The sequence below is a fragment of the Olea europaea genome, unplaced genomic scaffold (genome assembly GCF_002742605.1).
Source record: "Olea europaea var. sylvestris unplaced genomic scaffold, O_europaea_v1 scaffold104, whole genome shotgun sequence".
In the NCBI taxonomy this organism is placed as follows: domain Eukaryota; kingdom Viridiplantae; phylum Streptophyta; class Magnoliopsida; order Lamiales; family Oleaceae; genus Olea; species Olea europaea.
Genome location: NW_019227738.1, coordinates 523,887 through 539,681, shown reverse-complemented (window position 1 = coordinate 539,681; position 15,795 = coordinate 523,887). Strand labels below are relative to the sequence as shown.

Sequence of the window (15,795 nt, the reverse complement as noted above, 5' to 3'; positions counted from 1 at the left end):
GGGCTTGGTACAAATTCATTGACTTCCAGGGAAAAAATAATATATAAAAGTAAAGTATTTACATATTGAACATTCACCACAAGAAAATCATCAAAGGTACCTGTATTCGACGGGGTAAGCTAGCCCAGAAATCCAGGTTTGGAATTGCCTGAAAAATGAGGTGAACAACAGCTGAATGGAAATATAAATTTCAACATCATACTACAATGCAAATCTGAGACAAAAGCAACAACTGACTTTTTCATATTTTTTTTAAATGTAAAATAAAATGTGATAAGTCATTTTTACCTATGTTCTACAAAATAGTAAGTGTATTGGTTAGATCCCCCAAGAAATAAGTCACCCAGTCTTCGATTTTGACTGTGATCATCTTTGTTTTATGTTACCCATAGTTTTGTTCAATCCATTTGTGGAACAACGTAAAGTCTCACATAAAATATAAACTGTAAAAGGATGAACAATTGCAAAAACCATTAATAACTAGGCAGAGAGTAGCATGAGCGTGCTGTTTTTACATTCAACCTCCCAGGTTAAAATTATCTGGGAACCTTATGTCAATCCCCTTTAAGCTTCTCTAAAAGTATCTGGATGGCAGAATCGCTTGCTGCATTAATGCTTGGGAACAAGCAAAAACAAAATGCACATACCATCGACAATGAAGGCTATTCTAATAATCTCTTTACACCCCATGATAAGATAATAGAAAAGAAACCAAGCACTAGCATGAAAGCACAGTAGTCACACATAAATAGTATAAACCTGGACGTGAATCCCTTTAAGTGGTAAAGGAACATCGACATCCTAATGGATACCCATGATCCCTTCACCATTTATTTTACCATTTTACTTTTCTTGAAGCTAAACTTTGTCATCTATTAATTTCCCAAAGAACAAGATTTCCTAGAATTACAAAGAAACAGAGAACTTATTTTCTATTTGCATTTCGTCTTTGGTCTTTCGGCCTTAATTCCCTGGACATCGATTGCCTTAACCCTGACAATTTGCTACTTTTCTTATCTTTACTTAATATAACTAACTTGTGCCAACCAGAATTCTGTTTCCAAGAAGGCCTACTTTGTAGGAAAACAAGATTAGAATACTTAATTCATAAAATTACAAAAAGTATGAAGACATTTTTAACACAAATTCCTTACTGGCCAAAAAGTAAATATGATGACGACTGAAATAATGATTATTACTATAAAAGAAAAATAATGCAGAAGAATTTGAAGAAAAGAGAAGGCTTCGAGTACAAGAATGTTACATACATCTATACCATAGATGTGCAGGACGAAGTACCGATATAATGTACCAGCCAATAAGTAAACTCCGAAGAGGCACAAGATGCTGAAAACCAAATCAATCAGTATAGAGAGATCAAACATTATTTGAAAAAGGAACGAAATTGAGACAGTACAGGATTTGAATCATTACATGACCATAAAAATACCAAACCAGCCCAATCCTTGTCCATGAGATGATATAATCTTGGCACAGCCTGATGGATGCTTTAGCTGTGTAGTCTGTCAGTGGGGTGGGAGGGAAGAAAACCTATTAACTTGAAAAAGTGAAAGTAGTGCACCCATTCCCTAAGAATATAAAGTCATTCAGTAATTCAAAAATTTCATCAATAAAAATATAGAGTTACATGACAAACAACAATAATTAAGCAATTAATCATTTTCAATTTCTACGATGCAAAGATTTCTACACACAATACGTGAAAATACCAAATTACCAGCAAGTTTGGCCTTTGTGATGCAGAATAGTTACAGGACATGAACATGTCTACAAGATAACAGATGTAAATAAAAATTGACAGTAAGTTTACTTCAATCTCAGATATTAATAAAGATCATAAAGTTAAACGAACAAAAGTTATAGAATAATTAGGCCTCTCTATATGGAGCACGCTGAGAACAATCCTAAATTTAATGAAGATAACACGACTACAGTGGATATCATTGCCCTTAACCACTTTAAAATGAAGATATATAATGCACTTGTCGAAGTTGATGGGGATAACCTACCATTGGAAGAATTATGGGGATTATTGGGCTTCCAAGTACAGAGTGTAAACGAAGTTGATGAATACAACTTTTCTCCTAGGACAGAATAGGATAAACAAAAGAAATATTTCGAGGTTGATCTATATACAAAAAAATAGATGAAGGCAACTGATAGGACTCCAATGGAAGAAAGTAAAAACAGAGAAATATTATTGAATTCTAAGATAATTACAGGGAAATGCAAAACAGAACAACATAACTAGACTCTCCTTTACTCAACATATTTCTTACTAAGAAACAATGGTCCACCCAAGCCAACATTAAGTAATCTGCTATCATTAGAAAATGAATTAATATAGTTCTAAGTAACATAAAACATTCATGGGATATGACATACTACAAAGAGATGAAGAGGCAAGAAATAAATATGGTACCAAACTGATCAAGGCAAATAATTCCTGTAGAGACAAGACTCTATAGAATCAATGCAGACATATAACCTAAAAAAGAATACACAAATATACAGAAGAAAAATGGATATGTAACTCGAATAAGGCTCTTACAACTCAGCCATGACCACTGCCAATTTAGAGAATATCATCAGAAAGAGCAATAATAGAAGGCTGACTGACTGTCGCACTTAATGCAGGCACACAATTATTTTGCAATTTAAGCTAATATTTATTATTTAAAACATATGCATACTAAATTAGTAATGGAATTCTAGCGATAAGTGCTTACATAATCACAAAATCCAACTGTGTCAAATGTCTGAGGGCCCTGCACAACAGAAATAGAATAAATTTATGGTACCACAGAAATTTATTAGATGGACTTAGGAACAAGATCGTACTTGGACTCCATTTGAATTACATATAACCGTCACAGAGAGTGAACAATTATGCTGTGGTCCATTGTTTGACATCTTAATTATGATTCCCGTGTGGGGACTCTTTTTATCTGCCACAAAATTAGTCAACCAAAAACAAGGCATTGACTCATGTAACATTCTGAACCATCAAGGACAAAAGTCATATTTAATTTCACGTGTCCATGAAACGCATAATAATCATGGGACGGCAGTACTATTATCAAGTTACAGTAGTAATCCATGCAAAAACATTCCAAAAAGCAAGCAAGTTGATAGGCCGCCAATTCGGTTTACTCACGCAAGAAGAGAGAAGAGGAAATGACACATCGAGCATGGAGGGGACTGCCAAGTATATTAGTCATCAGTTAGGGGTAAAAAAGTAATAGTATGTAGTAGGAGAATCCCAATAAATGTGAAGGATAGTGGGATCTTGGGATCATCTTTGCACTGGAATTCAATTAGAGGGGAGAGACCCGTCCTCTCTAATAGCCCTGGAATTTGTTATTTTTTTCTGAGTTGAATACAATATATCATTCAGTTTCCATTGTTTTTCTCTTCCATATTTGTCGAGCAATTTCAGGTCCCTATCAAATTTTGGCATCAGAGCATCGAACTCGGAATATGACAATCACCGATTGTGTGGGGGTATTGGAAGCAAGTGTTGACGGATTATAGGAAGGAATGGAGGTGATGAAATCTGAGCTCCAGAGGGATATGGCAGTGATACTAGATAAGCTAGATGTTGTGATGACGAGGTGGGACAACCAAGAGCGTGACATGAAGGAAAAAGGAGTTTGATCCACTTCAACGGAACCCGCTGCATGTTCCGATGGCCACCCAAGGCTCCGGAGTTGGGGGCCGTTGGGGGAAGGCAATTTCGCTGTGATGAAGGTCGTAGAATGGAGAATCATAATAGCTGATTGGAAATGCCAATATTCAATGGAGAGGATCTAGATGGTTGGGTTTTCTGTGCTGAAAGATACTTCAACATGAACCAATTTACAAGTTAGGAGAAGATTGAGGCCGCCGGAGTTTGTCTCAAGGATGAAGCACTCACATGGTACCTATGGAAAGTGGCCAGCAACCGATTTCGAATTGGGATGACCTAAAAATCCTCTTGTTCACCAGAGTTAAACCAACACAGAAGGGCACCTTGCTGGAGAAGTTTCTGTCACTGAAGTAGGAAGGAACCATAAAAGAATATCGCCAGATGTTTGAAATCTTGGCCACTTCGCTGCCGAATATTCCCGATTTTGTGCTTGAAGGAAACTTCATAAATGGGTTAAGCCCAATGATAATGGCTGAGGTTAGGATCTATGTTGCTCGGACTCTCCTAAAATGGAGAAGTATCCGTGTTAACACAACATGACATGGATACTGACAAGAGATATGGATCGGATCCTTCGTTTTACACTCAGACACAGCAGCAAAAAGGAGAAGATTGTAGAAGGTGTCTTGCTTCTCTAGCGGCTGAAAATTTTGCAGAGAAAAAGAGAGATTTGGGGAAGATAAGGGAAGACGACGAGATTTAGAGGAGTTAAATACACTCTTGAGAAATCCAAAGGATAGAGTTAATGAGAGTGTGTTAAATGGACTCTTGTGAAGTCCAATGAATGTATTTAATAAGTTTATTTTTATATAATGTTTTTATTTCTCATATTTTATCTTTTAAAACATTTTATGTTGTAATTAAAATGAATTAGTGATATATTATTTTTCTAGTATTAAATTTAAATTTATTTTTATAATTATTTTTAAATAATATATAAGACATTGAATTGATTTTTATTAATTTTTTGGAAAAGAAATTGTTTTGAATTTAAATTTAAATTGATTTCAAATTATAATCCAATTGTTCAAATTGATTTTATCGAATGAGTAACAAAATAAACTACGAGTTCATTTTTTAACAACCAATATCAATTAATTATGTTTACAAGTTAATTTAATATTGTGATTATTTACTATAATTGAACCATTTTTCTCTCTGCTATTTTAGCATTGTTCTATCATTTTTAAAAATAAAAAATTGTAAGAAGCATCCCCGTACCCGTATCCAAAATTCGAATCATTTTTAACCGTATCCCCATATCTTAATTTTTATAATGAGGATCTGACTTCTAGATGTGTACCCGTATCCGATACTCGCACCCGAATCCGAGCATCATAGGTTAGGACACTGAAACCTCAAAGATTGGGCCAAATCATGGAAACGGCCCAGCGGATTGAGGATCGGAATGAATCGATGAAGAGGGCCCAGATTTTGGTTGGCCCATATCGCTCTAAAAGCCCCAATTATTGTCCAATTTCGGCCAGCCCAATCTAGAATGGCCCAAGTAGTTTCAGCAACTACCCCAAGTTGACACAAACGATGTCCCAATCAAATATGCAGGCCCTAGCGAACCTCCCCAAACCCACGACGGTTGCATTTCCACTGTCGACGACGGCGGCGAGGACCGAAAACCAACGGTGAGCTCCAAGTGAGAAAGGAAAAGAAGCTCTGTTACCGTTGCGACGAGAGGTTCAATCAGGGTCATAAATGCAAAAATAGAGAGCTGCAATTTCTGGTAGTGAAGGAAAAAGTTAGTGAAGACAAGGAGGAAGATGAGGAGGGGGAAGAGGAAGTCATGGTAGGTGACGTGGAGCTATCGATTAAATCAGTTGTCAGGCTGACCACCCCAAAAAACTATGAAGCTCATGGGTGCTATTTTTGGGGTAAAAGGTGATAGTCCTTATTGATTGCGGAGCTACACAATTTCATCTCATACGAGATTGCCTCGAAATTAGCGTTGCAGGTCACTGATTCAGCCAGTTACAAGGTTCTCACGGAAAATGGCATGAGAGTGAGAGGTAGAGGAATTTGTAAGGGGATTGTGGTTACGTTACTAAATATTGTGGTAGTGGAAGACTTCCTACGGAATTGGGTTGTACGAACGTTATTCTCAAAATGAAATGGTTGGAGTCCTTTGTCGAACACAAGTAAATTGGGGAACATTAACAATGCGCTTCAAAGTTGTAGGGGAGCATATTACACTGCAACCGACCCCAATTTGGGTAAAACTCAGGTTCCGTTGAAAACAATGGTCAAGTCGCTTAAGGAGAGAGAGCAAGGGATTCTTTTGGAATTGGGAAGCTTAGAAGTAACAGCTGAGGATAACACAACTAAAGTTCCCAACAAGATGACGAAATTGTTGCTAAATTACCAGAAAGTTTTCGAATGGCCAATGAACTGCCTCCCAAGAGGTCCAGGGATCATTAGATTAATATGCAACCAGGAGCTGCTTTGATAAACATGCAACCGTACCGGTACCCATATATACAAAAGAATGAAATTGAGAGATTGGTCAAAGACATGTTGACTACAGGGATTATACAACCCAGTTCTAGCCCGTTTTCAAGTCATGTATTGTTGGTAAAAAAAAAAAAAATGGGAGTTGGAGGTTCTGTGTAGACTACCAAGCATTAAACAAGGAGATGGTGCCTGATCGCTTCCCAATTCCTATGATTGATGAATTGTTAGACGAGTTGCATAAGGCTAGAGTATTCTCCAAACTGGATTTGAAGTCTAGGTATCATCAGATTAGGGTTCAACTAGAGGACATTTCCAAAACCGCTTTTCGTACCTATGAAGGTCACTATGAGTTTCTGGTCATGCCATTTGGACAGTCGAATGCACCAACGACCTTCCAGTACTTGATGAATGAGGTGTTCAAGCATTATTTGCGAAAGTTTGTGCTTGTATTTTTTGATGACATTTTGGTCTCCAATCAATCAGTAGAAGATCACTTGCAACACTTCGGTTTGGTTTTGGAAACATTACAAGATCATCAGCTGTGCGCCAACAAGAAAAGGTGTCGGTTCGGTCAATTGGAAATTGAATATCTAGGCCATGTGGTTTCTGAAAAAGGGGTGGCAGTCGATGGGTCGAAAATTGAAGCAATGGTCAATTAGCCAAGGTCGGGTAATGTCAAGGAATTACCGGAATTCCTAGGCCTCACAGGTCATTATCAAGGCTTCGCGGAAGGATATGCCAAGGATCGATTTCGTTGGGATGAAGTATCAGAGATAGCCTTCAAGAATCTCAAATCAGCCATGATCAGCGTCCCAATGCTCACCTTACCTGACTTCTTGCAAGAATTAGTGATTGAAACCAATGCCTCTTATCAAAGTTTAGGGGCAGTGTTAATGCAGAACAGCCACCTAGTTGCATATTTTAGTAAAGTTCTACCACAAACAGCCGAGCAGAAGTCAATTTATGAGAGGGAATTAATGGTTATCGCATTCGCTGTTCAGAAGTGACGTCATTACCTGGTTGTCCGATGTTTTCTGGTTCGAACAGATCAACGAAGCCTGAAGTTTTTATTAGAGCAGCGCTTAGCTAGTGAAGATCACCAAAAGTGGTTGACTAAACTTATGGGGTATCAATTTGAGATCCAATATCGGCCGGGGCTAGAAAACAATGTCGTGGATGCCCTTCCGAGAATTCGGTCAACATTGAATTTATGAGCGATATCCACTCCAAAAGCCTTAGAGTTAGATGAAATTAAGAAAGAGGTTGAGGCAAATGACATCTTGGGCAAGCTAGTTACTGACCTACAAACTAGAAGCAACGTTAAATCGGGGTATGCCGTGGTTAATGGAGTTTTGCGTTATCATGAGAAGGTAGTTCTGCCCAGCAACTCTCTGTTTGTCACTCTCATGTTGCAAGAGTGTCATGCCACTAAAGTTGCGGGACACTCGGGCTTCCTCAAGACATAAAAGCGGATTGCGCAAGAGGTTTTCTAGCATGGGATGAAGAAGGCGGTAAAGGATTATGTGGCAAAGTGTGCAGTGTGTCAACAAGACAAATATAAGGCCTTATCACTTGGGGATTATTACAACCATTACCGATTCCCGAGTTAGTTTGGGGAGATGTTTCAATGGACTTCATTGAAGGGCTCCCCCGATCAGGAGGGGTGGATACAATCTTGATCGTTGTGGATCGTCTGATTAAGTATGGGCATTTCATTAGTTTAAGGCTTCCGTTTCCTGCCCCCATCATTGCTGAGGCATTCATACGTGAGGTAGTTCGACTACACGGCATACGACATTCTATTATGTCAAACAGAGATACGATTTTCATGAGTACTTTCTGGCTGCATTGTTCAAAGCACAAGGAACTGCACTCAAATACACCGCTTGCCATCCAAAAATAGACAGGCAGAAGGAGGTCCTGAATCATTGCTTGAAAATGTATTTAAGGTGTTGCAGTATGAATTTTAGTGTATGTCTGGTATGAATTAAAATTAGATTTTTGAGTAGATTGTGATAGAAGCTTTTGAAATGTGTGAATGAAAGGTTGTGAGACCAATGAAAGATGTGGTTAATATCGATTATTTGACTTTGACTTAGATTTAAATCGGATTTTAATCTCTCCCAAACAAGCTCTTAATATAATACATCTTTCTATACCACAACCAAGCATACCCCTTTCCATATTGTTTCTGGTCGTGATCCCCCCGCCCCCGATTTTAGCTTTCGAAAGAGGGATGACTCTGAGCTCAGTGGTGGAACAATTGCTATTAGATCGTGATGAGGCCTTGAAGAAACTAAAAGTACAGCTCTCTCGAGCTCAAATGAGAATGAAAGAGACAGCAGATGGACATCATTGAGATATTCAATTTGATGTAAGCGAATTGGTATATCTCAAACTCCAGCCCTATCGCCATAAATCTTTGGCTAAACAACCGTATGCAAAGCTTTCCCCATGTTACTATGGCCCGTTCAAGGTAGAATCCAAGGTCAGCAGGTAGCTTATAAACTGAAACTTCCAATCACCACAGCTATTCATCCTGTGTTCCACGTATCATAGCTCCGTAAGGCTATTGGTGGTTTATAGCCAACCTCTGTACTTCCTCCTCAGCTATCAGCTACTGGAGAGTTCATTTTGGAGCCCGAGACAGTGCTAGACGTCCGTCCAAACCCCACAAACTCATCTGTAGGGCCTGAGGTCTTAATCAAATGGAAAATCTACCAAATTTTGAGGCGACATGGGAGCCCTTCGAAACAGTCAGAATGTAGTTTCCCAACTTCCACCTTAAGGACAAGGTGGATTTTGGGGCAGTGGGTAATGATAGACCACCAATCCGGTTTACTTACCCAAGAAGAGAGAAGGGGAAATGAGACACCTAGCATGAAGGGGACTGCCAGGTATATTAGTCATCAGTTAGGGGTAAAAGAGTAATAGTATGTAGTAGGAGAATCCAATAAACATGAAGCATAGTGTCGGGATCATCTTTGCATTGGGAATTCAGTTGGAGGGGAGAGACCGGGCCTCTCTAATAGCCCTAGAATTTGTTATTTCTTTTTGAGTTGAATACAATATATCATTCAGTTTCCATTGTTCTTCTCTTCCATATTTGTTGAGGAGTTTCAGGTTCCTATCCCAAGTTGTCAATACATTCTTCTCCCTTCCCTCACAAGCTGGACAGGTACAGAATTTCGGGGATTAGATGAACTTACCAAGGACATCAATAAGCATGCTTGATGGAAGACCGAGAGTAGTACATACAGGATAACCTGCATTCAAATAACAGAAGTGTGAGCTCTTGTTGGTTACAATAAAATCCACTTGGTGAAATTATCAAATTTCTTAAGCAATGTCTTGAAGCATTCAGTAGAATATGAGCTCTAGTTGGTTACAATAAATTATATAGACAGGAATGTCACACATTGCAGCAATTTTTGTATCAGAAATTTTAAAATTGGAGAGGAAATAGTAACAAGGGCATATAATTGCAATAAGGTAGGGAAACGATACATTTCAATTTTATAGTTTCAACACCAGCAAAATATGACCAAGTCATATCGTGGTCAGAATTCATAACCATTCTCACTCCGCATAAAAAGCACAACATATCACTGTTTACATGAGAAAAGACTCAGAAACCTTTCAAGCAAGAGAAAATGTGAAATCAAATAAGGTATCACGAGTAATTGATCTCAATACATAAGCATGCCCATATTTGGATATGTGATACAAACATAGAAATAGTTGAACAGCTACTGGTTAAATGCACAATTAGATATACACAACTTGTGGTTATCTCAAGCCCAGGTGCATCTTGGTTTTCTCAACCAGTACAATTATTTTCGAGAAAATGAAAACCCAAGAAAGGAAAAATTATAATATGTAAGCACTTAGCACAACCAATGCGGCAATAGACAGCTTGCAGAAGGCAAGTTAATTTTGGAACTCTACTAAACCTAATTGCTAACCATGCAAATCGTATAATCCTGCCAAATGGAACATTAACTTTAAGTCTTTAACCAGCCCTCATCATCCAGTCCTCCACAACTCACTATTATATCTCAAATTTACTACTCCCAACATGTCCAAACACCAGAATTGGCCAATATTGACTGTGTATTGAATGTCCAAATAATAGATGACTATTTCTATATTTCCTTTCCTAATAACAAATGCAGTCACATGTTTATAATACTCACACAGCAACTCTTGTACATGTTCCAACTAATAACTTATTGAGCTGTCAATATAAAATGAGTTTCAAAATCATCTTAATTTTGTCAATAAATGGATCATGAAGTTAAAGCTACAGGATTAAGTAATTAGTTATGCAAATTGTCATACTTTTTGTTCAGCTCCTATCCTATTTGCACATTCATTATATAAGTTAAACTCTGGCCATTTTTATCAACTTAGCAACATAACATCTTGCTAGTATAGTAAAACCAAATTCAAAGGCAGCAAGATTCTGGATTATTTACCATCAATTTTGTTAGACACAAGTGCACTGCAACCCATGCCACAGTGAGATGGACCACCACAGTCCTACAAATATAAAGGACATAAAATTCAGCAGCACAATGATAAAACCGAAAACTAGGCGTTGAGATATCTTATATGCAGAGTACATAGTAGAGAAAAATCATTCATCTCTACTGCATGAAGGTCAACAAATAGAAAGTAGTGAAAAGAGTAATTAGCAGAAAACATCCTTACCTTTCAATGTTATTGTACAAAACATACCCATTTTGGCATTTTGACCCCTATTTTCACCTTTCATTGCAGAAATCATCCTTTACATCCAATTTCTTAATAAAAAAATGTAAAATGACAAATATACCCTCTTATTTAAATAAAACAAAAAAAAGGAAAAGAAAAATTAAACAACAAATTGGAACTATAGTTCCATGCAAATGAATCCAAATAAATTATTAAAATGATAATTAGCACAAATGTCCCTACATTTCAATATTATTGTGCAAATCGTCCATACCTTTATTTTTTGGCATTTTCACCCTTATTTTCACATTACATTGTGAAAATCATTATTTTCATCTATTTTCTCAAATTAAAGATGTAAAATGACAAATATACCCTTATATTTAAATAAAACAAAAATAAAGAAAAGAAAAATAAAGAACAATTTGCAACTATACTCCCAAATTTTTTCAAAAAGTACAAATAATTTCAAATGAATAATTAAAAACTAAACGTTTTACACAATAATATTGAAAGGTATGGATATTTGGTGCTAATTACCCTTTTAATTATTTATTTGGACTCAGTTGTACTTTTTAAAAAAGTTTAGGAGTGTGATTGCAATTTTGTTCTTTAATTTTTCTTTTATTTTTTTATTTAAATAGGAGATAATATTTTTCATTTTAATTTTTTTTATTGGGAAATTGAATAAAAATGATGATTTTCGCAATGAAAGGTAAAAATGACAAAAAATAAAAGGTATGGATATTTTGCATAATAACATTGAAAGGCATGGACGTTTTGTGCTAATTACATGTGAGATAAAAGATAAAACTAGCATTGCGCAACAATAATCTGCTGTGATCAGTTTAAAGTATAAAACAAATAGTTATAAGTTTTAAAATATTATTTATACCTCAACGATGGACTCATTGCCTAGAGCATATGCATCATTGACGCCTATGATGCACCGACACAGACACTTGTGTCCAACACGATACGTGTCGAATATGTTAAATTGCTAACATCCAATTTTTCATAAAAGTAACGATACAACACGTCCCCGACACGTTAATTAAATTCTTTAAAATTCTTGATTTATATAATATAAATTTAATTTTACACCTGTTATTAATTTTTATTGTTGAAATCTTTTAAATATAGTACATATTTGTTATTTACTAATAATTTTGAATTAAAATACATAATATTTTTAATAAACACGAAAAATATTTATGGCAAAGTGTCTAAAGAGTGTCGATATCGACAAGTGTCAGACACCGGACACGGGCACGGACACGGACACGCTACCCTATTTGAAGTGTCCATGCCATAGAGATTGACACTAAAACGCAAGCCCTATATTTGTTAACATCAGAGCTCTATTATCAAAATTAGAATAAGTTAAGAGTCAACGTTCTTTCTTCTTAAAATTCTAGTTTCAAGTACCATATATGTAAATAGACACAATTAAGTAACTTCTACACAAGGATGAGAAGCTGCAAATTCTCACCACTTCTTCAATTATTTAACATGAAAGAAGAGAATAACGACGAAAACAACTAACGTTGCCAATATCAAAAAGCCCATACCTTACAGCCAACACACATAGGAGGATCGTGGTTGAATATCATTGTACTGCATAGCTGCTCCAGACAGAGAATTGTAACAAGAGTAAAAATTCATACCAGATTATGAATTTAGTTCAAAGTATTCAATCATTGCTAAGCTCATTTTGAAATCTATAACTGAAGCAAGTGGCTCATTAGATGATTATTAGCTAACCCGAAAACTATACAACCATCACTAAAGGCCTAAATTTCAGTACATACAATAGGAGTACTTTCAATACAAGTCAAATAAATGAAACTAAATAAATAAAGAATTATAATGTAAACCTGATAGGGCCAACCTGAAACAATAGCACAGTCCCATTTGCTGCCACTTTATAAAACCTAGAACCAAAAGTACGCTCCAAAATCAATAATTGCACAGCTCTGAACTAACATTTTTCCTATACAACACAATTTTGAATTTTCTAAATGCCAGTGGCACATTTATAATTTAAGTTTTACAACCGTTGATTATTTTCTGAAGAAATAAACCTATATTGAATTCAAATAATTAAGCGTATTGATTACCTTATGCGTATAAATGCATTTTATACACAAACATAAACATATGTTGTCTTCGAATGGGCTAGATTCTTTAAGACTATCTCTAACCCTACACCAAAATTTGCACCATTTTGCACCAAATCTTCCCAAACTAAAAATCATCTCCAACCAATTACACCAAAAGTTGCATCAAATAAATAGTGCTAAATAATTTCTCTTCATTTTTTTATTCTTAAAAATTTATAGAGCTGAAAATTTATTTATTTATTCGATTTACTTCTACATAAATTATTGCATACATAAAGTACGAAAATATTAAATTATTTAATATATTTTTAAAATGTAGTACAATTAATAAAAATACTACAAGAAAGAAAATATTAAATCATGTTATTGAAAACAACGTCTGACATTTCAAATCTCGAAATTATGGTACAGCAAAGTCGACCTAGGGGAGTAATTTAATTATGAAATTCATATATTAATCCCATAAATGTTTAATTATTGATTACACGATTAAAGTTTATTACAAATATTAATAATAATAATTAACTACTTAATTACGAATCAAAATTTATGTACATTTGGTGGAAAATGGTGCAAAAACTATTCACTTGCATCATTTTGCCAAAATGGTGCAAGATTTGGTGTTGGGTTGGAACCGTATATTTGGTGGAAAATGGTGCAAAAACTATTCACTTGCATTATTTTGCCAAAATGGTGCAAGATTTGGTGTTGGGTTGGAACCGTATATTTGGTGAAAATGGTGAAATTTGGTGGGAACGACGATTTGGTGTTAAGATTGGACACGCCCTAAACCCATTTCTCCACAATCTTAAATAATTTTGCACTTGCACTCATAACTTTTTAAGACTTTTTTACCACACATCCTCAAAAAATAAAATCATTTTGACAAAATCTATCCTCAAAAAATATACATCATAAGGGCTCATACGAATTTGTAAATTAGAGACCTACCCGTCTTCACTGAGGATTCCATGGGGAAATTTAGAGAGCGGCGAGGCTAAGCTGTAGTTGTAGAGCTTGTCGTGGTCTTTTACACTGAGTTCGCACTGTGCCAACGCAGTGACTCGGTGCAGAATCGTTACCGTGAAAACCAGAAGAAGTTGTGGATTCAGAAGAATTTTCATTTCTTTTTCTTGGGACTTCATGGCCGATATTTTTTGTAATTTTGAATTAACGCAGAAGAGCCGATTGAATCCAGAATTTGTATTAGAGCCCCAAACGACAGCGTTTTGGGAGAAAAAGAAATCAGAGACTAGGGTTGGCAACGGTTCGGTTATGGGTCGGTTCGGTCAAAATCATAACCGCACCACCAAATTTTTGACCATACCATAACCGCACCATAACCACGAAAATCGATTCGGTTCGGTTCGATTTTTATCTCGGTTCGGCACGGTTCGGTTCGGTTAATAACCACGAAAATAAATTATTTTTTATAGGTTCATCCTTCAAATTGATATAAAACAATTTATAAAAAAAGTCAATGAAAACAAAAACATAATATTCCAAACGAAAATGTAAACATTATCAAACAATATTCCCAACGTAAATGCAAACATTATCCTAATTTTCAATTGTAAAATACAAATTTAACAAATAATATTATAAATATAATGATACTAAACTTTTTCCTTCATTCTTAATTGTTGTGCATCGAAGTTACTTGATGCATTCTTCTCTACAAGTCTTACTAGTATAGATCAGCATTTAAAGTTGATCCCTATTCATCCTTGGCAATATTGGCATGTCTAGAAAAACATCGAACTTTGTTTTTACATGATCAGCAGTAATAGAATGACTAACAAATGTAACAAATTTTCGGAGGCAACGACGATTTGGACCGTAGAAGAAATGGAGCCGTGCGTGAGTTTGTGGTTGTGGAGAGTATGGTTTGTATTTATATACTGTCATACTAATGCTATTATAGGCTAATGGTAAGTAGACTGGCCGAATGAGTCAAATAGATGTAATGAGGAGGGGAGGGATTTTGTTTTGATTTGGATAGAAAAGTAGTGTAAAACTCATTATCAATTCAATTTTTTTTTAAGCGGGTAATCGGTTCGGTTTCAGTTCGACGACGTAAATACCATACCCACACCATTACGAACCGGTTCATTAAAATCAAAACCATATCCGCCCCATTGCACCATCGGTTCGATTTTTTTCGCCCCATTTGGTTCGGTTAACCGCGGTTTTCGGTTTTGATGGTTCAAATTGCCATCTGTATCAGAGACTGTGTTTCATAATTGGGTCAATATAACTTATGAGGAAATTTTTAATTGGATAACTCAATTTTAATTTGTTCCAATTCGATTTCGGAAAACGAACAGTTTCAAATTTAGCTCTATTTTTAAAAAAATAGATCATTATAAAATTAATTTTTTTGTAAAATAAATAATTAAAAAGTAGATAAAAATTTTGAATTACGTGTAAAATATTTTATTAAAATAACGTGTGATTAAAAATAAGTTTGAGAAAAAACTAATTTTAGTAGAGTGCGAACTGTAATTAATTACTCTATCACATTTCATCACTTACGTCACACTTTGTAAACAATAAATTGTACAATGGGGTTAGTAACATCTTTAGGTCTTTTTTTAACACGTACAATTTAGTATAGTAATAAGTTGACATGCGACATTGGCTTGCTTGGCACTTTGTCAGACCAGGTGGGGAGCGCTCGGACCCTGGTCAGTTGGAGGCACATCCTGCGATTAACCGGACTGTGTGAAGAGGGGCCGGATCACAGACCCAAGGATTAGTCTAGAATAGGACACCTTGTAAAAA

The 15,795-nt window shown here is 35.8% G+C and overlaps 1 protein-coding gene across 3 annotated transcripts in view; it reads right to left on the bottom strand.

Moving 5' to 3' along the window:
- LOC111372856 overlaps window positions 1-14,241 on the bottom strand; it is a 14,878-nt gene extending 637 nt beyond the window's left edge. Inside the window, exons 1-11 of one of the 3 annotated variants that reach the window (XR_002698833.1) lie at window positions 13,963-14,241; window positions 12,780-12,822; window positions 12,460-12,513; window positions 10,651-10,714; window positions 9,382-9,438; window positions 2,863-2,969; window positions 2,751-2,789; window positions 1,739-1,788; window positions 1,435-1,589; window positions 1,269-1,347; window positions 101-148 (exon numbers count right to left, since the gene is read on the bottom strand). Coding sequence is in view for 2 of the 3 variants with exons in the window: in XM_022995269.1 (XP_022851037.1) it covers window positions 101-148; window positions 1,269-1,347; window positions 1,435-1,523; window positions 2,031-2,105; window positions 2,751-2,789; window positions 2,863-2,969; window positions 9,382-9,438; window positions 10,651-10,714; window positions 12,460-12,513; window positions 12,780-12,822; window positions 13,963-14,156 (849 nt within the window). In the remaining variant the exon portion in view is untranslated. Of the gene's footprint in view, window positions 1-100; window positions 149-1,268; window positions 1,348-1,434; window positions 1,590-1,738; window positions 1,789-2,030; window positions 2,106-2,750; window positions 2,790-2,862; window positions 2,970-9,381; window positions 9,439-10,650; window positions 10,715-12,459; window positions 12,514-12,779; window positions 12,823-13,962 lie in introns of all 3 variants that reach the window. The other 2 variants (XM_022995269.1, XM_022995270.1) reach the window with 2 other exon arrangements.
- Window positions 14,242-15,795: the final 1,554 nt, after the last annotated feature.